This window comes from Sceloporus undulatus, chromosome 3 (genome assembly GCF_019175285.1).
Source record: "Sceloporus undulatus isolate JIND9_A2432 ecotype Alabama chromosome 3, SceUnd_v1.1, whole genome shotgun sequence".
In the NCBI taxonomy this organism is placed as follows: domain Eukaryota; kingdom Metazoa; phylum Chordata; class Lepidosauria; order Squamata; family Phrynosomatidae; genus Sceloporus; species Sceloporus undulatus.
This window is the reverse complement of record NC_056524.1, coordinates 97,893,100-97,919,957: the sequence shown is the minus strand read 5'-3', so window position 1 is coordinate 97,919,957 and position 26,858 is coordinate 97,893,100. Positions and strand designations below refer to the sequence as shown.

The following is a 26,858-nucleotide window of genomic DNA, read 5'->3' as shown; positions in this document are numbered from 1 at the left end:
CATGGAAAGGACAATAAAATCCAGGAACCATTAAATCTATCCTTTAAAAGTCTAGAAGTACTTGTTCTTAAAATAACTAACTCATCTTGGCAAATTGACATGATGGTACAATGTAGTGACCTTGAGAGATGGGGAGGTAATTCTATTAATAAACTGAAGCATTTAAAGCACAAACCCCTCACAAACCACCACCCCTTTAGGTGTTTCAACTTAAAGAATCTGTGCTTTTAACATCTTAGCAGCCAGCCATGATCATACTCCAGATCATACATCTACTATCATCAAGACCTTGGCACTCTATTTCTTTCTTTTGGGGGGGGGGGGTTGAAAGCCAATAATGTATCTGCACTTTACTTTAAAAGCTGCTTTACACACTGAGAAAGTTGTTGCCCAAATGACTCACAATTCCAATTTTGTGTTGCCAGGTACAGTAATATACAAGAGGAGGACTTGCATTTCTATCTACAGCAAGATATTCTGTCATTAAGGGTTTCTCCAGCCCTCCACAAAGAAAGAAAGGAAAGCTCACAAATAGTTCACATCTTACAAATAAAGTTTTCTAAGTCTAATTCCAAAATCTTGCACTATAGAAAAACCAGAGCTTCACATTTTACTTTTTGACCTATACTTCCTAGAAGCCCTCACCACCAGCAGCTGAAGAGGCTTGGGGATCCATAGTGCATTAAAAATAAAACTTTCCACATTCTGAGAGAAAGACAACATTCTTTTCCATATATCTGCCATCAGCTTAAATCCCGTTCTGGAAGACTTGAGATAGCTTTCTTATGAAAACTACACACATATACCTGCAGAACAGTCACTTGAAAGAGCAATACAGTTATCCCTCCATATCCTTGGATTCTTTATCCATGGATTCAACCATCCATGGCTTTAAAATATTCAAAAAAATTATAAATTTCAAAAAGCAAACCTGGATTTTGCCATTTTATATAAGGGACATCATTTTACTATGCCACTGAATTTAATAGGACAAGAATATTCATGTATTTTGGTATCCACTGGGGGAGAGGAGGTCCTGGAACCAAACTCCAGTGGATAATAAGTGTCCACTGTAATTTGCAGCATGTCTTTGCATTTTTTCATTGAAAAATTAACTTTCCAAGCTCTATTGCCCTGACATGGAGACAATAGAATGGGATGGGCAGGGGATCTGATGGTGGGGCTGAGGGCAACCAGTGCAAGCCTCTATTTCTGAATCCTCACCTGAAGGAAAAGGACTGAAGAAGGTTACTTTTGTCTTTCACCTAAAATGCCTTGGACCAGTGGAGGGAAAACATCCCATAAGAACAGCCTTTGGATACTCACTCCAGAACTATTGTTTTATCAAGAATAACTAACATTACTTTTCTTTACTAAATATATTCCTCAACTAAAGTAAACCTTGATGAGATAACCAATGGGAACTGTGTTCTTAACAACAACAAAATATCCTAACTAAACTCCAAGGGTTTTTTTCTGACAGGCAAAGTAGAAATGGCAATGGAGCTGGTGGCTTTAGCATCAGTGAGGCAGTGAATCTAATCTGGGTTTTAGTGCAGACATTTTGGGGACAGGGTTTACCATCCTGGATCACTTCTTTAATGTCTGGACTAAAACCCAGAGTGGATTCATTGCCTCATTAACATCATGGGCAATAGCCTCCACTGATTTCTATTTTATAATACTCAGTCCTTTCAAGAAAGAGGTCCTCTCCAATATATAATTATTATACCACAGTGGGATATAAAAACAAATGCCAATCCACATTCACAAACTCAAATTCAAAATGTGTGTTGACTTTCATCCATTTTGCAGTGGATGAGATATGGGGTTTTCCTCTTTAGGCAATTTTTAAATTTATTTGTTTGTTTGTTTGTTTGTTTGAAATTCCACCCTCTTTTTACAACTGGGACTGAATTATAGCTGTGCTTTTTCCTTGGTGCAATGCAGCTCTGATTGCTAACTGTTACGCTTTATTTTCTGTTGCAGATCTGAAAGTATTTTCTCCTTCACCCATTAACAAGATTGTGACAGCCTCGGGCATCTGAACATCATATGGATTGAATTCAGAGTCATTGGCTTTATAGTTCCCCCATGTGCAATAACACTATATGTACTCTACATTTTGATTTTATTTTTGCAGTTAACAATTCATTGAGTTTTGACAGGCAACTGACACAAAAGTTGGCAATACAGTTGAGATCATATTTCGTTTCTTCCAAGAAAAAAATGAGAGGGATTTAAGAAACCTAAGGGAAATTCTGAAAATATTTTTCTCATGGAAACAAGCAATTTTGTGACCATCTTCCAGTGCAACACATGGAGGTGTAGTCAGTCTGATCCATGTGCACAGTTTTAAATTGTTGCAGTTTTTAAAGTGATTTTAAATGTTGATTTTAAAGTGGTTTTAATTGTTGTTGCATTTAATCTGTTTTTATATTGTTTGAATTATTTATACATTTTCAACTGGAAGTGTTTTAAATTATTTTTATTGTACACCACCCTGATATCTTATGATAAAAGGTGGGACAGAAGTATTTTAATAAGTAAATAAATAAATCCATGTAAAGCAAGAGTTGGCAAAGTTCAGCCCTATGGCCCCATGCAGACCCCAAAAATGTTTGTGTGGTCCTCTACATTTCCAGAACCTCCAAACTGGAAAACCCAAAATGGAGAGCCAATTGATCCTTTGGATGCTCTTGAACTTTTATATCCAAGGGTGTTACTAGGAAAGTGCAGGGGGTGTGGACCGCAGCAGATGACAGAGACGGGTGAACACTTGATGGTGACCACTACCATCTGTCCCAAAAGCCCCCTTGCTTCCCTGGATGCCTCTGCCATCCATGAGCTGCGACCACTGATGGGGGATAGGTGCTGCTATCACCCAGCAGTTCCTTTCAGATTGGTGGGCTGCTGGCCAAGTGGGGGAAAGGCTGCAGACCACTCCCACTAGTGACCAGTAGGAGGAGCTGCCTTCCAGGTCTGGCAGGTCTACTAGCTGGGCATCAAAGTGAATCAATTCCCTTTCCTGCTTCAGTTCTACTAAACCCAAATAGGCTGCCCCTACCATGGCAGAGGCAGCCTGGCTAGTGGGGTAGAGTAGCTGGAGGTATACCATTGCCAGGTCACCTGGGATGTGTATGACACCATGAGTGACCACATTGGGGTGACACCAACCACAGTGATGCCACTGCTTACATCTTAGAACAAGAATCTCATCATGGTTGAGATATGATGATGACCCTCACCCATGCATGCTGAGTTTCAGTAACTCTCATTTGCTTCAGTATCTCTCAACCATTTTGCTCTACAGCCTACATGGCTCTCAGTGGAGGTTTGCAAATTTAAGCCATCTCAGCATCTGGAAACTCTAGTATGTTTATTCAACAATGCAGTATTGAAAAGATTTCAGGGAACAATTTGACAGGAGGAGCACATTTCTACTGCAGCATAAAGGAAATAATGCAAGAATAGCTGCCAACGGCTCTACGTAACTAGGGCAATTACATCTGGCTGTGCTTACACAGCACTGATAAGGAACAAGGAAATTCCATGCTGCTTTGAATGCATTTATATATCCATAATTAAAGCAGAAAAAGTGAGGGTTAAGAAGGAAGGGTACGAGAAGAAAACAAAACCTGTGGGTTGAAAGAGATATTGGTAGCAGCAGGCTCTAGGTTTGTTTATAAAGGTCTACTAATCTTCTCTATTTACAAATGGGCTATTGTATGTAGGAGCAATTCACAATATGTCATATTCACTGTTTCATTTATTAACTCCAGCTGATGAGTTTATAAGATGTGGTACAATCCCCTCATACAGCTTTACCACTTCAGGTAATTAAAGAGGGTTGGCTGTTTGAAACCATTTGTCATATGAAACATGTACAAAAAAACACACTTCAAATAGAAGCCTTTTCAATATGCTTATGTTTTTCACTTCTTAGAGCCTGTACAGACTGGCATTATACACCAGTCTCAGGGCAAAGTGAGGGCATGGTGTCCACACGATTCACGCCCTGACACTGCCCTGATGCTGCCATCATGCCATGCGCCTGACCGCATGGCAAGTTGCATCACAGCACTGCTTTGGTGCTGCATCCAGACACAGCACCAAAAGAAGCCAAAGGCGGGTTACAGACCACCCATTTGGGGCGGTATGTACCCGCCCCTTCCCCCGGTGTATCGGGGCCTCAGCTGCCAGAACGGCAGCCACTGAGGCCCCGATCCGCCGCTTTTCAGGCTGTGGGGAAGCAGCAAAACGCCGCTTCCCCACAGCCTGAAAAGGGGTGTCCTTGGGGCTTCAAGCCCCAAGGACACCCCGCGGCGGCGGGGAAGAGGAGAAAGGGGCTGCTTGGCCCCTTTCTCCCTTGCTTCGCTGAGCGCAGCCATCTAAAGGCTGTGCCCAGCGATGCAAAGCGGCGCCGCAAACCAAGAAGGAGCTCCAAAATGGAGCTCTTTCCTGGTCCGCGCTAAGGGCGCACTAGGCGCCCTGGCGCGGAGCGAGGACGTCACATCCGCGCCATCCCGTATAGAGGCGGCACGGCCGTGACGTCCTCATGGCGGCGGCCGTCTGGAACGGCCGTCGTCATTTTTTACGCGCAGAGCGCATATTAGGGTTAGGGAGGTGCGGAAGCACTGCACCTCCCTAACCCTAGTACGCGCTCCGCGCGTACTTTAATGGCGGTGTATAACCCGCTTTAGAAAGTGCTGCCACGGCAGTAAAGACGCCTTTTCCTCTGCACAAAAAGGAGCTGCATTTTGCTGTTCCTTTTAGCGTCTGGGAAAGCTCAGATTAGGACCATGGCATGTAGTTGCCATGGCCCCAATCTGGTGTTGAAAGGGGCGGCAGGAGGCCACTCCAAAGGGGCGGTCTGTTTAGACCCTTAATCCCTAAATTAAGCCTTAATTATGCAATCATACCAATGCATCTATGCCAGTACATGCCCCTATATATGAAGTGAAATATACATTGTTTTAGTATGAGCATGGGGTAGTGTGCCTTTTGTATTAGAATGGAATATTTTATTATACATTTTACTTTTAGTAATTTTAGTAGTTTTTAGGAATTTCATTTGTTTCATGACAAATGTTGCTATAAATATAAATGACATGTTAAGCTCATTTTGTATTCTGTGTACCAAATTGTGATGCACCTTGGTTATAAACAAGAAAGTTCCAGCTCTAGTTACAGAACTGAGATGAGGTAATCATTAAGTTCTGGGTTTATGATGTGTCCTCATTTATTTTCTGCAACAAGAAATTGGCTGGTGAAATGAATGGAATAGTGCAATAAAGCAAATTAAAGGACAACATTTTCAAGACATATATGCTGTCTACTGCTGTAAATATGCTGGAGGAAAACCTTTTATAAAATGTGTACAGTGTTTGGACTTAACAGTTATTTGTTTAAGTACAAAATGGCTAACAAATAAAATTAACAGGAGAATTCATGAATAGAAGGACATGCAACACTTGAGCCAGTCTATGGGAAGTAAACATTTCTACTGGCTTCACAATTTCTAAATTGACATGCAAGGAATCCTAGAAGCTGAGTTCTAAAAAGAAACAAAGGATGCCAAATGATAAAGGCAATGCAGGTTCTACTGCTTTGTAGTATAAAAAAACATAAAAACTGTTCTTGCTTTAAATCTGCTTATTAAATCATTTCAAATGTGAAGGTTTGCCATGATGGTCATAGCTTGGAAAACTAACTTTTCAGCTCTAGTTATGGTTTTCTTTATATTATGAAATCCATGGCAATGTTCTTATTGCTTTAAACAGAGTTGTTGAAGAATTAAGACATACTTGATAGCTCTATGAGGGCTTCCTACTGTAGCAGCCATTTTTCTAAGGATCCCTCCCTCTTAGTGGAATGTCGGTTCAATGGGATAGAGCCCTACACTTACCCCTACACACACGGTTGCAGCCCTAAACCCCACTGATCCCATTGAGTGTGTTCTAGTTGTGACTAACAATGGGATTCTGGCCATTATATTTTTAATGTAGAATATGACAATATGTTTACACAAATAAGGTTTGAAAGACTACTTCAGCCCTCAGATTAAACACAGAATGAATGTGATTGTGACCTTAAACTTCTTCAAACAAGTACCACTCAAATAGGTTAATAAATAGGATGATGGCAGCCAATACTCCAAAGCACACATTAATTGTAAACACTGAGACTTACTTCTAAGCACATGTGTAAGATTGCACCGCAGACATTTGCCATTCACATAAGTTATCCAATATAACAGCTGAGAGATTGTATGCTTAGCCCCTATTGTTTCCTGGGGCTATAAATCTGAAATGTTGGTATCATTTGTTTCATCAGGGTGATCCACATGAAATCAATGGCAGGATATGACAAAATATATGGAGTGTTATTTTCTTCATTTGCTGAAGGGGAAAAATCAATTTCTTGATTCTTGCCTTAGCTTCAATGCTTGCAGAAATATTAACAGTGAAACAAAAGCTGGACTCATACCTCATCTTGGATAAATTGAATTTGACATGAAAGTTGTCCAACATTTCACATTTTTCTGAGGAAGATCTGGACAGGCTGGCCATTTCACTTCCCAGCTGAGACCTTTGCTCAAATTCAGCCGAGCTGTTTTCCCAAGAATCATCATCTGTGGTGAAATCTGTATTGTGAACTGCCACAAACCTGCAAAACATCATTGCCAAAACATCAACACACAACCCATTCTGTTCTTGGCTAATAACATCAACCATTTTGTAGACTGTGCAGCCGGGAGCATCAAGAAACATCAAAAGCCAATAATCTTTGGTGAACACAGCCATGGTGTAGAGGACAGACCACACAGGCACATGAAGCTACAGGACTTTCTTTAAAGCAGGAGCAGTGCTATCATCTTCCACTAACTGAAGCAAATAATTAAAAACAGTATATAGTGCATTAGAGAGCCAGCATGGTGTAATGGTTTGAGTGTTGGACTATGACTCTGGACATCAGGGTTCAAATCCCCCCTAGGCTATAGAAAATATTGCACTTTCTCAGCCTCAAAAGAAGAAAACCACTGAAAAATCTTGCCAAGAAACCCCTATGATGGAGTCACCATAGGGTTGTCCTAAATTATAAATGATTTGAAAGCACACAACAATAATATTGGTGCAGTACAGACCGCCAAAAAATGGCCGCCTGCTGGCGCCTGTTTTTTTTCTGGAGGGAAGCCACATCCATCAAACTGCATGGCTTTCCACCGGCAGAAAAAGAATCTGCAAAAACCAGGTTCTTTTAAAACTGCAGGGGTGGCGTAACAAGTGCTTACATAACAATGGTGGTGCCCATGTATACAGGGCGCCGCCATTGTTACACCGCCATTACATTTTAGGGTCCCTAACCCTAGAATCGGCCCTGGAACACCGCTTATTGACAGTATGTACCAGGCCATAGTGTGCTATAGAAACCAGAGATGTGGGGGTGAGGGATCCAATGTGACAATGAATGCATTAACCAAATAACACTCTAGTTATTTTCATCAGTTATGGTCTTAAATATGAGTTCTTGTTTTTGAAACACTTCCCTTCTGTATTTATTGGAATCATCTGCCATAATGCCAGTGTTAGCCTTCTAGCTCTGCCAAGTGTATGAAGTCATGAAGCAGCTTTGAAGCTTTGCAGCTGCTTGGGGTAAATGAACATAAAAGAACTCAGAGAATGAGGAAAATAAGAATATATGAAGAGCCATGCCAGATTAGATAGAATGAATGTCTAATCCAGCTCTCACAAAATGGCCAACCAGTTGCTGAAAAGAGGTCTACTAGCAATATATGATAAAGCCAGCATGGTGTAGTAGTTTGACTGTTGTACTATGACTCTGGACTATAACTCCAGAGAGTCTATGCTTGGCCATGGAAGGCCACTGGGTGACCTGTCTCAGCCTCAAGGAAGACAAAGGCAACCCCTCTCTGATTAAATTATGCCAAGAATGCCATCAATAGGTTCACCATAGGGTAGCCATAAACTGAAAATGACTTGAAGGCATAACAACAAAGCAAGACATGAGTGCAACCTCTGTCTGGTGTTCACTAGCAATTGCTCTACAGAGACATACTAGCTCCCATACCAGAGGTGGTACATACAGGTTGAGTTTCCCTTATCTGGAATTCTGAAATCCAAAATATTCCAAAACTTTTACATGGGTGGCTGAGATGGTGACGCCTTTGCTTTCTGATGGTTCATTGTACACAAACTTTGTTTCATGCACAAAATCATTTAAAATGTTGTAAATAAAATTACCTTCTGGCTATGTGTAGATTATTATATGGTATATATTATGAAACATAAATGAATTTTGTGTTTAGACTTGAGCCCAGTCTCCAAGATATCTCATTGTGTATGTATATGCAAATACAGATATTCCAAAATTGCCAAAAACAATCCAAAATCCAAAACGCGCTTGGTCCCAAGCATTTTGGATAAAGGGGATTCATCCTGACCACAGCATGTGATGATTGTAGCATCTTTGAATTTTTCTAATCCCCTTTTAAAGATATCCACTGTGACAGCCATCTTTACATCCTGTGAGTGGTGAATTCTGCTTTACTTGTGTTCTGTATAAGGTACTTCTGTTTACATGTCCTGCCTCTCTCAGCACTCAGCCTCAGTGCATAATCTCCCATCCTAATGTTATGAAAGAAGGAGAAAAGCTTCTCCATGTCCACTTTCATCACAACATGAATATAATCAAACACAAGATAGATACTTATTTCCTTTTCTTTAATGTTATTCCTAGCCCAGACTAGCTTTGAAATGGTAACATCCACTTAGAAAATAATTTGCCTTTCTCATTAAAAGCTAAAGCTTGCATTTCATCTGAATGGAAATCTCTTGTTAAAACTAAGGAGTTTAGTGCATGTAATTTTAATGTCGATCCAGTCATGGGATGGGATCGGGCTGGAACAGATTAAAACTGATGTTACCGCATGCAAAATTGTTGCTGTGCTGCCACCTGACCATCAACCATCTTCCAGCAGTGCTCTGGTAGCCAAAATCAGTTTTAACTCATTTCAGCCCAATCCCATCCCATGCCCAGATTGGCATTAAAATTGCATGCAATAAACTCCTCAGAGTGTTTTAGCAGTTAAACTATACAGTCAGAACTAAACAACATTAGCTTTAGTGGAACTTATTCTCAGGGAAATATTCATAGGACTGCTGCCATGACAAACTTAACTTTTGTCTCTTTCACACTACACAGTTATAACACTTCAATATGTCTTTAAGTGCCATGGGTGCATCCTATGGAATCTTGTGATATGTAGTTTGCTGAAGCACTAGAGCTTCATGGATTGAGAATTCTAAATAACTCACAAAGCTACAATTGCTAGGAATCCATAGGATGGAACCATGGAACTTAAACTGGTATCAAAGAGCTATAGTATAGTTGTCCTTTCCCTTACATGGGGGACATGTGCATACAGCACGGTGCAGCACATGCGCCATGGGCGCATGCACCATTCACTAGATTGCTCCATGGCTTCAGCGTATGCTGAAAGCTGCAGAAATGAAACCCGCAGATGGTGTGGGTTCACTGTAGTATAATGTGAAAGAGGCTTAGAAAGTTTTACTGGCAATTTGTTCTTGTGATCTCTGTTTTATGGTGGGGTCCTTAAGCAGAATACGAATAATAAACTTATATTCTCCTCTGAATATAAATAATAAATAAGAATCCCAGACTTGAAAACATATACGTATACACACACATCCACTTGCAATCGGGCAGGAAGAGTTTGTAAATGTGTAGTTGGTCCAAAATAACCTTATACCCAGAATATGCATTCTGTACTGCCACATGTGCCACAGTGACTTCTGGTATTAAATAGCCTCAGCACATGACACACCTTCCACACTACAAAACTAAAGTAGAATCATAGTGCTATAATTGGATAACATGAAAGGATCCCTTGAAGTGTTAAGGTCTTACATCTATGAATACAGAAATCTAGAATCCTTGAGCACAAACATCTTGATGTAATATGTAAATACAGTAATTCTGCTCAGTAATCCCTGTAGTTTATGTATATGTGTGTACACAAATACACACACACACACACACACAACTTCCAGTACCAGAAGCAAAATGTCTCTAAATATGAGTTGCTGGGAAATATAAACAGGGGTCTTTTCAAACTACTCAATTATAGTACTATGATTCCACTTTATCTGCCATAGACCATTCTACTGAATCGTTAGATTTGTAGCTTATGGAGGGGTATTTAGAATTCTCAGCCAGACAGCAATAGTGCCCCATCAATCTACAAATCCCAAGAGTCTATAGGATGCAGCAAGGACAGTCAGAGTAGAATCACAGTACTATAACTATGTAATGTCTAAGGATCCCAGATGACCACATCATATATGCAAACATTACATCATGACACACATAACACCATTACACTGAAGTATTTGCAACTGGTGAAGCATTCTCAGAAACAATCTATAGGAAAACTAGAAGAATGTGGTTCTTTTTAAAGAGGAACACAGTCTCTTAACCATGTTCTTGTGGCCCATTACTGGAAATGGTCTGTTCGCTGCTTCAGAGAATGTCAAGGTCCAACATAAGCAATCCTCTGCATTTTTGAAGAAGAGAAAACAGTGCTGGACTACTGGCTTCACTAATCATCTGTAAATATTTGCTGTGTCTAAGCTACAATCAAGTGCAAGGCTAGGTCTCTCAGAAATCAATAGCACTTCACCCAGCACTAACTATTAATGGTACAGTGTATCTCATTTTGTTTTTAAAAATAAATCTCCTACCCATTTTCTTCAGTGGAAACTTTCAACAGAGGAGTTCTCTCTGTAAAGCAGCTATCTTTTGACCTTGTGCTGAAGAATTTAGGCAAAGTGAAGTGATACCTTTAAAAAAAGAAAGAAAGAAATTGTTAATTTCCATTATAATCACCTTCCCAGTGCTGTATGTAGAGTTGCTGATGTAAGAGAATATTAACTAATTAGATACTACATCAAGCAGATGAATTCACCTAAGGGTATGTCACAGCTGGCAAGTAGAACCGTTTCCATCCTTCCCTTTTGACCTCTTCCTGATTTTGAGCATTCTTGGTGAACGCATTCTCAGTGTTCTCTGCCTAACAAAGGGGCTGCTAGTGTCACAAAGGACAAGGCAACCTGGATCTCAAAAGGAGATATCTTTGGGTTGCTAACAGAATTTAACTTCTATTTCCTGGACTTTACTTTGTCTCCCAAATCTCCCATGGCCAGAAGGAGGAGTGGCCTGCCTACATGAATATCCTTTCTTGCTAGGTTAACAGAGAACTAACATCATCATATTTTTCTTTCTCATCTATGATTTTTAACACCTTTGCCTGATGAAGAAGCTGGTGGAGCTTCAAAAGCTTACATCATGTATTTTGCACATTTTGTTTGGCCCACTAAAGATATCACTGTTTTGTGGATTTGGGATGTAATTGTATATCCTCAAGTAGTTCTTGTACCATGCAAAATAGAACCTTATGTATGTACACACAAGGTACACAAATAAATAATTGGTCACCAAAAACTGGGAACCAATAAGACTGATGTGTACACAGCCTCATACACTACCATACCCTCCAGCTGTTCCAGTTTGTCAGGGACCATCCCAACTAAGTCTCTGCTGTCCCACCTTTTCAGCTTCTATTAAAATGCCCCAGTTTTTCTCTCCTCTTCCTACCGTACCCCTTTGCTTTCAGCTTACTTCAGTTTCTACAAACTGCATTCCAAGTGCAAACCTAGAACTTTATTGCACCCCTTTTTCCCCCCAGATTTTATCACACACCAAAGTGTCCTCCAAAAGGCCTCATTCCGGCACTGGGTGCAATAAAATTCCTAGTTTACACTCAATTAACTGAGCAGGATGGAGAGGAGATAAATGGCAGAATGTTTGTGTACCCAGTATGTGAGGACAAAAGCAAACTGCTGCAGCTTTTCCTAGCTTGTGTGCTTTTCCTTTTTAATGATTTTTGCCATCTTGACCACACTCTGATGTTGCCTCACCATATGTGTGCTAATTTTTGCCAGTGAAATGTTAGATGGTATGCATAATGCTCGGGCATTTGGAACTCAGATCATAGTTGCCAGATTTCAGTTTTGCTGCACCTGCCTTAATTTTTATTAGAATCTCCATGATGCAAAAACCGTAGCTCATAAGAGGCAACAGTGGCGTATATACACTTAGATTTAGGAAGCAGATCTACAGCTAGAAACCAGAACTGAACTCCTAATTCACCTACAACAGAGGCTCCTTTCACACTACACTATAATAGCACTAAGGTTCCATTCTAATTGTCATGGCTGTATCTTATGGGATCTTTGGTTTTGTAGTCTGGTGAGACACTAGAGTTCTCTGGATGAGAACTCTAAGTACTCTCCAGCTGCAAATCCCAGGATTTCATAGGATAGAGTCTTGAAGAATAAACTAGAGTTACAGTGCTAGAATTGTTACTGTGCCATGGTGAGCCAAGGTGGAGACTGAGCTGCATTTGGTCTCCATGACCATTTTAGGCCACCAGCTTGGCCCCAAAATGTTTTTTTAAATGCCCCCCACGTTATAGATGAAGAATCTATGCAAGAATCTACACAAAATACATGGTGAATTTTATCCTGACATTTTCTATGTATCAGTAGCCAAATTAAGGAGGCTTTGTAATTATTATTAAACGGTTGAAATCAGAATCTCTTCAGAATCTGCTACAGCATTCCCCAAAGTGATGACCTCCTGATATACTGGACTTTAGTTCCCATCCTCCCGCATTAAATATGGTTGATGATGGAAGCTATTAATCAAATATACCCACAGCCTGGGTATATGACCCAGAGATATGCTAGAAGTTCTCATCTAGTAACTGGAAGTTCTGTCTCCTCTTTGTTCAACCTAAGAGACTAACTAAATGACTAATAGTCCAGAGTGAATAGAAAGTTTGCTTCTTATAGATATAAAATGAACGTAAGCTATCAACTAAAATCATCATTTTGTGGTACATAGTTCACCTTTCCTTGAGGCACATTTGTTTTAATAAGCATATTGCAGGACTCTCTGCCTACCTCTGGAATCACATGGCCACCTACCACATGGTTTAGCAGCTATTCTGAAGTAGACTGCCCCAAAGAATCACTGCTCAGATTTGTCTGACAAAACTCATTGTCTGCTTCTTGTATTCTGGCAATAACATGAAGACCAGGAATTCATTCACCTTACTATCTTATATGTCATTTTTGGAGAATAAAGTCCCACTTGCCTCCTCACAATTTACAAGAGTTTCATCTAAAACTGGGGAAAGACATGTGCTATATCAGTTGCCCTGTAAACTCTTTCCCCAAATCTGACATAGATGTCCACTTTGAGAAGACATAAAGTTATATTTGTAAAACTTGTTTGAAATTCTATTTTAAAATAATAATACATTTTAATGTATTTGCCTTTCTCATTAAAAGCTAAAGCTTGCATTTCTCGGCTACCCTTTGGCAAATGGTTCCCACACATTCTGAAGAACAGAATACTGGACTAGATAGGCATTTGGTCTGATCTGGTAGGACTCCTTATATATTGTTGTTGTATGCCTTCAAATCATTTCTGATTTATGGTGATCCTAAAGTGAACTTATCACAGGGTTTTCTGGGGCTGAGAATGTGTGACTTGCCCAAGGTCATCCAGTGAGTTGCCAATGGAGAATGGGACTCTGATCTCCAGAGTTGTAACCCAATGCTCAAACCACTATACCATGCTGGCTCTCTTCTCATGTATTTACACCCTGGATTTTTTGTTGTTGTTGTCATTGTTTATTTGTTTGTTTAACTTTCCAATTGTATATAGTATGTGCACAATCTGCTTACTTGAAAGAAAGTGTTTGACTAGAATTTAATGGAGCTTGCATTGCAATCTTGAAATTACAAAATTATACGGTCATGAGCTTCTATAAATTAAAAATTAAAATGGGATTCATTATGCGTTAGGTGCCAGAACTAAGAACAAACATGAGCAAAACTCAAAATATGAATTCAGCACTGTACCCATTCTGTGGGTTTATAATATTCCCTTTTAAAATGCTAATTCAACAAACTGGCTTGAGGATTTTGACAGAACATTAATCATAGTCACAACCTTTGTTCCCTAAGAGATGGATCCAGAGACCTTTCCCTGAATTGAAATTTGCTGAAGCTATTGTTTAGAGTAAGGTTGGGAAAATAAGAGTCAGCTGGATAGGAAACATAACCTTAGATAAAACTCACTAGAAAACATACAAAATTCTGCTCGGTTCAAGACAGCTAGACTCAGATGGAAAGTGGAAAGAAAAATTAAGGCAACAAGACATTCTCAATTCCTTCTGTGCCCTCCTGCATTATCACTTCAGACCACCAATTTATATTAACAATTCTGTAGTGGTCAATCCCTTGGCTATATAGAACAGATGGTGAACAGGTATATAGAGGACCTATCCTTTAAAAAAAAAATCTTTCATGACACAGAAACTTATGTACAGAAAACCAGAAGGGCCTTGAAATAATCACTACTTCTTTGGGACAGGAAAAAACAGGGCAACTCAATAGTATCACTGACCCTTATTATTAGACACATATTATTAGGCACATTGAAGCAATTGCCTCAGGCAGCAGATACTAGTGTTAGCACAAGTACTGTTGGTGCTCTGCTTGAGCCTCTAGTCATTTTTATTTCTTGGAGGATAGAATTGCATGTGCCACATGATCTGTCCCACATCTTTATGCTAGCTCACAACCCTTGGGTATATTAGGAGACACCATGGCATTGCCAAGTAAGAAAGATTTAGGGCCAATCCAGTTTGTTTCTGAACATGAAATAGATCATGGTGCACCATCTTGCCTTTACCTCAAGAAGTAAAATATCCTGGCCCTGCAACACCTCTGGCAGGCAAGATACAGGACTGATAAATATGTTGGTGGGGCATAAGCTGTGTGAGTCTTGTGCAAGTAATTGATTCAGATTTGTGAAGGATGCCACACACTGGTGAACATTTGTACTATGTATCAGTGATATGAGAGCCAGCATGGTGTAGTGGTTGTTTGACTTTGGGCAGGTTATACTCTCTCAGCCTCACAGGAAAGCAAAGGCAAACCCCCCTCTAGATAAATCTTGCTAAGAAAACTCCATGATAGTGTCACCTTAGGGTCACCATAATTTGGAAACAAAGGCACACAACAACATCAATAGCATCAGTGATATGCTGAGTTCCATAAGAAAGCTATTACTTCACCAAATATCAATATCAGTATAGTCTTTCCAAGACTGAAAAATTGAACCAGAGACAGAGTATTTGTTAAATAATTTTATATTAGCAAAGATAGATGCTTCTATCAGGAGAGGCACAAGATGATGATCAAAATCACAAGTCCTTTCCTTAATGCCACACCTCCAGGGTAAGTGACACAAATTTAATTAATGTCTCTGGAGGACTCAGAAGAGTGAGTTAAAGAAGTCAGATAGAAAGGAAAGAACTGATTCAATTTGATCTCAACATTTGGATACAAAGAAATATTGTAGCACATTTGAGTATAAGTGGGAAAAAGAAATTTGTAGCATTGAATGTTCAGCATTGGGAATTTATTTACAGAATAACTAGAGAGTTGGCAAATCGAGCATTCAGCATAACAAGAACAAATAAATCACCAGGAACAGATGGCATACCAAATAGAGCTGCTTCATTCTACAGAGACAGAATCTACTCAAGTTCTAACTAAAATCTGTCAGCAAATACAGAAAATAAAAGAATGGCCCACAGACTGGAAATGCTCAATATACATCTCAGTCCCCAAGAAAGGGAACACTAGGAATTGCAGTAACCATAGGACTATTGCATTAATTTTCCATGCAAGCAAAGTGATGCTCAAAGTTATACAATTAAGGCTTATACCATAAGGCAATGCCAGATGTCCGAGTTGGGATCAGAAAGGAAAGAGGCACTAGGGATAATATTGCAAAAAATGCTGGATAATGGAGTGCACCAAAGGATTTCAAACGAATATCAGTCTGTGCTTCATAGATTATAGCAAAACTTTTGATTATGCAGATCATGGTAAACTATAGATTGCTCTCAAGAAAATGGTTGTGTCACAACATTTCATTGTTCTGATGCGTAACATGTACTCAGGACAAGAGGGGTGAAGAGAGACAATGATTTCCTGGTATACTGCACATATTTCAACACTATCCAACCCCCATCCTCATGAGGGTGCCCTTGACCAGTTCACCCCATTCCCCCTCTCTATTTCCCACACTACATTCCAATACCATTCGTATGGTTATCTACTCTCCTTGGCTTTATGCAACAGCCTTCCTCCTGCCTTTGTCCCCATCATTAAAACTGAACTTGTCACTTCATCTCCATATCCAAAGGTTTTTAATTTGAATTCACATTTTCAGAAACAACCAGTTTATATAGGCATGTCTCTGGATTTGCCATTCCAAACATGCATCTGCATAAGTAGGTTCAAGTCTACAAAAGCTCATGTTACCAACCTCTTTCTTTCAGTTAGTCTCAAAAGCTCATGCTACCAACCTCTTTCTTTCAGTTAGTCTCAAAGGTGCTACAAGATCCCTTAGCATAGTAAATGAGCTGAAACTACTCTTCCAGACCCCCATAATCTGGAATTTTGGCCTGAGACTCTCATTCACCTTTTCTCTTTCACAGATTCCTGGCTCTGGTATAGTGGGCCTTCGTTAGCTTATTCTTCTTTCCTTACACTGTTCCAGCCAGGAGGGCTCACCAACTTCTCACAAGTCCAAAGGGACCAAGGAGATAATTTCTCAGTCTCTTACAACTATCTTTAGGGGAGTACTTTCCCTGCACATTGCAGCTCCCCAAAACTGCTCCCTCCTCCTCTATTGCTCTTATTTTTGAACCTCTTTCTCTCATTTCTCACTCCCCTTAACAATCCATATAGCCTCAAGCTTCCTCACAGCCTTGCAAGTTTACTCTTCTCTGTATGCACCTTTGCCATTTGTAAAGCTCCACCATAATATTTGCTATTCCCCAGTGCACCCATTATGTATATCATATCATGGTCAATAAAATTTCACCTTTAGAGAGTTCTGGGTGAGAAGTTTTGTTGAGTCCAATCTGCCTGACTCACTGTTTGCTAAAATTACATGAACCCTGGTAGGCATATGTACTCAGAATATGTATGAATTCATTGATATATTCTGAGGGCATACTTGGTAACAACTCTAGCCACTGCACTCTGTGATTGGACTTACACCTGCCTGCCAGTCTTTCTGGAGGTAACTATGGCTAGCATGGGGAAGAATGGCAAATGCCAAGAGGTGCATAAAATGAGGTTCTAGGGAACAAAAGTTACCCACCTCTTACAAACTTTTTTTTTAATTTGCTTTATTTATATGCCGCCTTTCCCACAGGATGGAATCCCAGATGGGTTCCAGAACAACAAATTAAAAACGTAAGGGAACGGAACGGAACACAAAGGGGGGGAAATGTATGTTATCACACAGAAGAACGCCGACAATGCCATCGGGAATCCCCAATCCATTCCCCCATCCATTCCACAGCAGCTAATTTTGAAGGACTGTTTAGAATCATTCTTCAAAATTGGCTGCTGTGGAACGGTTGGGGAATGGATTGGGGACTCCTGGCAGCATTGGCGGCATTCTCCCGTGTGATAACATACATTTTTCTCCCTTTCCGTTCCACTCCTTTCCCGTTCTCCAAGTCCCATGCAATAAAATTACTTGTCTAAGAGACAAAACTATATGAAATTGAGGAGGATATGAAGACAAAAATTAACAAAATTAATAAAATAGAAAAATAGCCAATATGTTAAATAGCTAGAATGCTGTTTATAATGCTTGGATATGAAATAAGGGGAAAGGACTATTTTTTGTAATAAATAACAGAACAGTTCAAAGAGATCTTCATGGCCTCATCATGGCATCTCAGGCTAGCTTATCACCTTAAGTGGTGCTTAATCTGCATTAGCCAAAAATAAGGAATGTTGAAATGCCATGCTGGGACAGCAAGTAAAAGCAGTCCTGATAAGGGGGTTGATGGTGATACCCACGTATGTTTAAAATGTATATGTTTCTGTAATCAATGAGTGAATGAAATGTATCCATGTTTAAATTCTATGTACCAATCAATGTAAATCTTAAAAATTATTTGTTTGAATCCCTATAAAAGGGTGGATCACTTGTTGATCTGGGCTTCAGATTTTTTGAAAGTTATTCCTCTAAAGCCAGCTGGCTAATAAAATTTGCTGACTTTCTTGCACTTCTGGGTCTCCCTGGTATGGAATTTCTGGAATAGCTGCAATAAAATCAAACTGGACTATTTAACAAAAGGAAAGTTAGATTCAGGAAAGTCCAATAAGAAAGAGGTTTAAATCCTACCAAAGCCAGAGGTTCACTGGATGATACTGGCTAAAACGCAATGTCCCAAGTTATTGTCAGAAGGTTGATAAACAGATTAGGCATATACATATTAATATAGTCCTCCCAATGACAAGATAAGAGTCCCAAAGTTAAAACCACTCTAGATGTGTCCTAGAAGACTTTACCATTAGCCTTTAATGAATAGCAACTAACTGTAATAATAGCAACCTAACTGAAAAGAAATGTACTCTGCAAATACTCAGAGGCTCAGTGATCACCAGGTTACAGGGCTCACCCAAGCTCTGAATTCAGAATATTTTCCTTGGCTTCAAGGAACTAAACTAGATCCCCACACTTTTGAAATATGACATCCCCAAAACCTAGGCCTGTCTGTCTGTTTCTATTTAAAGCAATGATTTTCTGTTTGTTTGTTTGTTTGTTTGTTTAAGTAGGGAGGAAAATGAAGTGTTGCCTATAGAAATGAAAATTGGCTATATTTCTTGCTATATGGTCTCTGAAATACTCTGTTTTCTAACTACATAAACTAGAAGAAATATTTCTGGCTCTATAATCCTCTTTAATACTGTTATACAACTATGAACAGATTTGTAATAGCAACCTTCTGGATACATGTTGGTATTCAACCTGTGATAAAAGCAGGAGTTCCACAAAACCTTGTTTTCATAATTTATCATTTAAAAAGATTGTTTTCATGTACATTTATGTGACAGGTTTGGCTTGGGGCATAGGTACTGTAGTTCTCAATGCCCTGAAGTATCATAAGCCCAAAACAAAAATGTTTAAAAGCACAAACTCAACATGGATTTGGGAAGGAAGAAACTTCTGCTGATTCCAGATAAGAGACTTGAAAAATAGGGAAACAATTCTCTTTCTAATTAGCCTAACATCTTTTGATGAAAGAGCACAAGCCTTCAAATAGCACTGTTCTTTGATCAACTTGTGTAGCATCTCCTCTGCATTCTCTCTAGGAAACTGAAGCAAATGCAACCATTCTGTATCCTGGGGCAAAATGCCCTACAAATTTGTAAAACTACTATTTTAAAAGAGAAAGAGACATCAACATTGACGTGAGCATAGGAATGCAGATTGATCTACAGGGTACTTGCTAATTAGATATGCATATTCTCTGCAGTGTGGAGTCATATATCTTCTTTTTATAAATAAGACCAACACAGCTAAGAAGTGGAAAGAAGCTGTTTTTTCAATCTCATTCACTTCATCTTTCTCCCACCCCACCTTGGCTTCCCCATTCCTTTTATCAGACATATTCATTAAAATCAGGTTCATGGTTTTAGCTCTAAGAGGTTTACATGATGAAACAGCTGTCAATAAAACCTCTAAAGAGGATTGGTGCTCACATGTCGGTGGCATGACTGAAGGGGGGTAAAGTTGCTCCTATCGCTCCTAGAAAGATTAAACTCTGGATCTATCTGAGGTTGCAAAAAGGGGTTGGGGGAAGTTATTAGTAAAACTGCAAAAAGCACATTACATAAATCAACAATAGCAGCTGAAGTAATCATCCTAAGAAAATAGAAAAGATGTTATTAATTTAGGCTTATCTAGCCGCCTCTGGGCTTATCTACTACATTACACATCCTACATAAGGGGAAAGAGTAATGGCTCACCTCACATATGAAAATTGAGGGGGTGTTTCTGTGGATGTGCTACTGGCACATTTACGTAAGAGTTCCTATCCTCGTTCATTTACTTGAGAATTCACATTGGCATCCAGTTATTCCTTAGAAATTTACAAGTAGATTATGTTGGAAACAAGCATCTCCAGGGCTTAGTCCAAACAATCTACAACAGGGCTATCCCAAAAGGTTTTACTGCTTGAGGCAAAGGGAAAAAGGATACCACACTTCTTCCCTCAGTTCCAGGATTCTATATACAGAAGCTGACTGGCAACTGAATCTTACTCTAATACTAGCAGTGGCATGGGAGGTGTATCCACACATCAGGTTATAGCAGTTTAATACCACTTTAATTGCCACTGCTCCATCTTTCAGAATCCTGAAGTTTGGTGGTATTTACAATTCTCTAATCCACTCCCTGGATTATAGATTAGAACTCTCTGGCAGAGGATTCAAAATACAAATTCCAGGATTCTATGGAATGGAGCCATGACAGTTAAAGTGGAATGAAACTGCTCTGAACTGTGTAGTTGGGATGCACACCAGGTCTGCCATCACAACTGCCAATAGCCAACTATTAGAACAAGCTAGGAAGCTGCCATCTGCTGCCTGAGGCAGCTGCCTCACTCCACAGGTGCTGTCATGAAATCATATAGGACAATCATATCATCATAATATTTTAACATCAGCAGCAGTAATTTTCAGAGTTCCATCAATATGCACAACACTTTACAAAATACAAAAGGGCAGGTCCTTGTCCCAGGGAATTTACAATCTAAATCCAACAGAAATAACAGAAGAAGGGCAATGGAGGCAGAGAAAGAATATGTGATTATATCAGTTGCACATCTTTAGGCTTAATTTAGAAAAAGATGGGAACAAAGCCTGCACAGAAAAGGTACTTTTTTACAAAAATATTTGGAAAAAATGAACAGATGACAATATGTAAGTGTTCTGGAAGGCAGGACCATAGGATAACAGAGTTAAAATGGGACTTCATGGATCACTGAATCCAATCCCCTGCTCATTGCAAGATCTCCAGCTAAAGCATCCCCAGCAAATAGCTGTCCAAACTCTTTTTGAAGATGTTCAGAGAAGGAGACCCCAACGTTTCTCTAGACAATAGGGTCCATTGCCAAACCGCTCTCACTGCCAAAAAATTCTTTCTAATGTTCAATCGAAATCTAACTTCCTGTGATTTCAAACCATTAGACTTTGTTCTACCATCTAGGGAAACCCATCAGGAAACAAGGAAGAAAGAATAATCATTATTTGATGGAGCAAGGAAAGCTTTGGATGGGAGAGCCAAAGAAGCAGGTATCAATCTATTTGCACAGTAGCCAACCAAATCCCTTTGGGGAGCTCACAGCTAGAACGTGAGGGTGACAGCACCCTCTGGCTCTTGTTCCCCAGCAATTGATACTGAGAGGCATACAACCAATGCCACTGGTGGTAATACATAGCCAGCATGACTAGTAGTTTCCCACCATTCATTTGTCGAAACCTTTTCAAATCCATCTAAATTAGCAGCTGTCACCAGAAGCTCCATAATTTAACTCTGCACTGCATGAAGAAGTATTTCCTTTTGTCAGTCTCCCATTGTTTGGTTTCATTACGTGATCCCCTTTCCAGTATGGGAGAGAACTTCTTTTCCATATACACTATTCCATTTCCAATTTTATCTCTCCTTTTTCCATCCCCTCTGATTAGTCTTTTTGCTGAACTAACAATCTCAAAATATAGTCAAAATTCTCCCATAAGGGAGTTGATCTGGCCCCTTGAACATTTTGGTGACCTTTTGAGTGTGTGGAGATCAGAACTGTACACAATCTTCCAAGTGTAATCACACCAAAGATTTTATTTAAGGACAATATGGTATTCACAGTTTGATTTTGCATTCCTTTCCTGATGATCCTGAAATTGACCTTTTTCACAGCTACTGTGTAGAGAGTCAGTGTTTTCACTGATCTATCCACCATAACCCATAAATCCCTTTCCTGGATTTAAGAAGTCCCCATCAATATATATGTGAAATTAGACTTTTTTGCCCTAATGTGTGACCTTTTAAACAGTTTTACAGTGAACAACTATTATCACTTAAATGCCAGCACTTCCTGTTTGTAAATGGGGGAAATGATGCCCTAGACAACTTGATGGGCCACCAAAGTCCAGATCATTTATAAATATTTTTAAATTCTCAAATACAGATACTTGGGAAATCTCACTATGAGACTTACATTTTTACTGTTATTTTGCCAGTTAGGTATCCATAAGAGGGCTTCCCCCCTTCTCCTGTAATAGCTACCTTTGCCAGGAACCTTTTACTAGAGTTTGGCTGTATCTCAATCCAGTTTGACACCACTTTAACTTGAGCCATGGCAGATAAAGTGGTCTCAAACCGATTTATTTCCCCAGTGTGGATGCAGCCCAAGTCACTTTACTCACATCTTCACTAATATGCTCCAAAAACATACCACTATGCCCATTTCCCACCAATACTCAGCAGGATCTGTCAGGCAAAATGAGCAAGAAGAGGTGTCAATGGCTGTTCCTCAGAACAGATTCAGCCTCAACATGTTCACAAGTCTAGGCAGGTGAGAAAAACAAGCTATGATGACATTGTAAGGAGCAATACTCCTCTCTGAATCTGAATGGGAGTGGGAAATGGTAGCCCTCAGCAGACAGCTGCCAGTTATGTCTACCCACGTTCTAAGATAGAACATAATTTTTCATATTCACTCCTTTCATGCCATTCAGAATTTTCTAAACCTCTTATTTGTTTATTTGGTCAAGAGAGCTGCCAGTACAAAAAGCCTCTGCTTAAGAAGAGGTTTACATGAAGACGCAGCTGTCAGATCTAACCTTAGGGGAAATCTACATGTTACTGACATATTTCCCCAAATGAATAAATAGGCCCAATAAGTCCTGTACAGCCACATTTCATACAATCGAGGGGAGGGGCCATAATATTTCACTTACTTCACTAACTAGTTTTTGTTCCTCTAAGAATGGCATTTTAGACTGATGTTTCCACAGCACAGATTGCATACAGATGAAATCAATTGCATTTTTCTTGGGAATAATGATGTTTCAATAGTCACACAACCACTTTACAAGGTAGTAGGATTTTCTGCCATGGATTTTCTTGGTTATTAGCATTAATGGAAGAGTGGCATGGAAATTTAAAAAATCACCTTCATATTAACTACATGGTAAAGTGGCCACATGTATTAGTAATCAATGACAATAGAATTAAAAGCAGAATTAAAATGGCAATAGAATTAGAAGTATGCCCATTTCAAAATAAAACAGCAAATATAGAGAAAACAACACATTATCAAAAGCCCTTTCCCCATCCACAATAAGTCCTCAGAGGACTACCTTAAACAAAAAAATGTTTCCACCTCCATACAGAAGGATAGACAGGAGAATGCCCATCTAACCTCTCTCAGAAGGGAGTTCCAGAGCCTGAGAGCAGCCACCAAGAAGGCCCTCTCACATGTCCCCACCAGATGTACCTGTGAGAGTGGTGGGACAATGAGAAAAGCCTCACCAGCTTTCAAGCATGGGGAGGATCATACACCCATTTTATGTTTGTTTCTGTTTCTGGTGTCACTACTTTTTAAGTAAATGAGAAAATCAGCCTGCAGGAAGATGTTTTTCTTAGATAAGTATTTATATGCACACAAAGAGAAAGAAAAATTCATGCAGAATTGGGAAACATATGGACTCAGCAAACTGATGAATTAAAGCAATAAATATTTTATTCTCTCACTTAGCCTCTGAATTCCTCCCAAATGCCCACAAAGCATATATAACTGAGGGTTTTTTTCCCAGAATGCCTGAAAATTTTATTGGGTGGTAATTCTCTTATAGAAAGTTGTGTGTGCTTGGAGATTTTAAAATGGAGTATTGAAAAATGCAAAGTCTACAGAATGAATAAGGGATCAAATAAAGAGAATAGTATTCTGTCAATACTATTTTAGCTTACAAGGATTTACTAGCTAAAAATATCAGAAGTTTTAATGGAATAAAATACTTGTGCTGGAGAACAATATAGAAGGAGGATGGCACAATGTCTGGGTAAAATTCTATTCCATTCTTTTAGACAAAAGTAAAAAACACTAAATACATTCCCTGCACAGATATTCACTGCCCTAAGTGATTGAATTCTGCATACATGAATATTTTTCTTACTATCTGGTCTTATGAGTCCAGAAGAGTCAACAATAATTATTGAATTTGTTTTCTTAGTGTGGATTTATGATTTATTTATTTATTACAATTTATATATCATGTTATCCATATCTCTAAGCTCTGAGAGTATTGTATTTAAATAAGAAAGTCAATAAGAAAAAAAACAGATGTTGGAAAAAGCTGCAAAACAAAAAAATAATGTGTACACAGAGCAACTATAAAAACAGATATAAGTTCGTAAAGTGCCTGAGAGAAAATGTCTCCCAGGGCATTTGGCTGCTATAGCTTTCTAACTATACACTTTGTTCTTTCTCACTAAGTTGCAGGAAGTTATTAAATAAAACATCCATTGCATATTGAACCAGAGCAGGGTGACGATATATTCATGAAGAAACAAATTCTGTTTACTACTGGTTTTGGCTTTCTTATATAGAAAGTAGCCTTAAGACGCAGTTCTAATCCTCTCTTTAAAACCATATAAACCAAGGGTTGCTACCACTTCATATGACAGTACATTCTACCCATTGTGTAAAGGCATGAAGCAACATGAAGCAGCTACTTTACTCATGCTTTGAAATGTTATCTGTTGAGAGTACAGCTCCTGAAATTCCTTAGCCAGGATGGTTACTGGCCGACTTGAGGTTTCTCAGAATTGTAGCCCAAAAAATATTTTGTAAACTCTGTACCTTACAACAAGTTAGACAATTTGTTCCCAAAAATGGCTTCATTTCCTTCATCATGAGGTGTCCGTTTACTCCAACCTGTTCTCTAATTAGTTATAAGTCCATAAGAGGACTCTTTCTCTGACCCCATAACTAGAGCTGCTAGGTTTTCTAATCACTAATACAGGATACTGAAATTCATATTGCAATAAGAAAGAGGTGAGGAGAAAGAAGATCTGGTCCTGAAGGTATTTTAATAATGTTTCTTCACTCAGGGCATGTCTACACAGGCCAATTACACCAGTTTCCCTCTGCCCTCACCACAACCTGTCTACACAACCAAGCGCCAAAGCCACTATTTGAATGTGGATTGTCTTCACGAGGTAAGGACAGTTCTGCCCTATCCCTGACAAAATGAGATTTTAAAAACTCACCTTTTGCTCTGGATTTTACAGGAAATCCAGTAGTGATGTCAAGCAGTTGTTTACACATGCATCCCACTGTGCCACCTGGCACCACTGCCACTGGTGCAAGTCACTCCTTCTGAGATCACAACAAGGCATCCAGCTGTGTCTTCAATACTGGGAGCCTCATTTCTGACCTCAGAAGAAGCAAATTGCACCGGTGGTGGCAGCACTAGGTGGCACAACAGGACTCATGTGTAGACATCTGCAGAGCATTGCTGCAAAGGGCAAAAGTAACAGAGGAAATCCTGGCCAGCTTTGGGGCCAGAATACTCTGGGAACAGCCCAGAGTACTCTGGCCAGTGTAGATGAGCCCTCAGTTACTAGCTTGAGACAGGCCTGAAGTATCTGAGGTGGATCTGTACAAGGCTCACCTCAAGTATCGTGAGAGAAAGGTTTCTTTTTAAGTTCTCTGGCTCCTATGAGATCTCATGTCTTACAGGGACCACAAAAAATCTTCTGATAGAAGGCCAGCAACTATCATGAGATTAGGAATTTACTGTTGCACGTACACTGTGGGCATGCTGCTCAGAGTTGGCATGAAGAGTAGGAAAGGCAAGCATCAGCTACACTCACAACAGATAACTCTCCACCCCAAAAAAAACCCTCATACATAATATGAAGACATTTTTGCTACCTGCTAAATGCTGAGGGATAGTTGGTATGAAACACTACCAGTTGGTCAGGAAATACAAAGAGGCAAGGATAAGTAGCACTATTTCCACCTCAAGGCAGCTCGGAAGTGATAAAAACAAACTACTACCAGATAATTTCATACATGCTCATCACTCCAAGTAATCAAGCCCCGAAGAAGTGAATAGTATTTTTACTATCATAACTGTAGCACCATGAATCACTTTTATGTCCTGAGCAGTCAGCCATAATGGCAAAGTTTGTCCCTTTAAGACAGACATCTAATATAGTTTGGCCATTTATGTATCATTTTGTCAGTACAAAGACATTTTTGTGCATTCTGTGAACATTTTGTGTAAGTGAAAAGTCAATAAGGAAAACAAATTTTTGGACAATATAGCACCCAGCTCCTATAAAAACAGGATATCAGTTCTGAAACCTACTAAAAGAATATCCCCCCCAGCAACTGACTACTATAGTTTCCCATATTGTTTTTTTCCCCTCTCATTATACCACAGGAGGATATGAAATAAAACACTTATTGATTATATATTGAGACTGTGAGATCTTGTTTGTAAAAAAGAAATATATCTCAAAACAAACAGAATCTGTTTGCTCTTGCTTTCCTTACCTCCCTTGCATGGCGAGAGGGCTGTAATTTTTCTCCAGTGTGATGGAACAATCTGGTTCAGGTCCATTGTCTGCATAGGGTTTTGAGGATTCTCCCTGAACAGCCATCATCTCTTTCAACAGCTTCAATTCACTAAAATTTCTGGAAATTGGTTCCACAGCTACATCTCCAAGCAAGTCTACATGGTGTGGGGCAGCAGCCTGTGTCAACTCCATGTCTACTTTTCTAGAGATTG

General features: G+C 39.5%; 1 protein-coding gene across 1 annotated transcript in view; it reads right to left on the bottom strand.

Annotated features, from left to right (window-relative positions):
- OCA2 (OCA2 melanosomal transmembrane protein) overlaps positions 1-26,858 on the bottom strand; it is a 224,097-nt gene that overhangs the window by 192,652 nt on the left and 4,587 nt on the right. Inside the window, 3 exon segments of the mRNA XM_042459282.1 lie at positions 6,490-6,669; positions 10,785-10,883; positions 26,624-26,858. The exon segment at positions 26,624-26,858 is cut by the window's right edge and continues 10 nt beyond it. Of these exon segments, the coding sequence (XP_042315216.1) occupies positions 6,490-6,669; positions 10,785-10,883; positions 26,624-26,858 (514 nt within the window).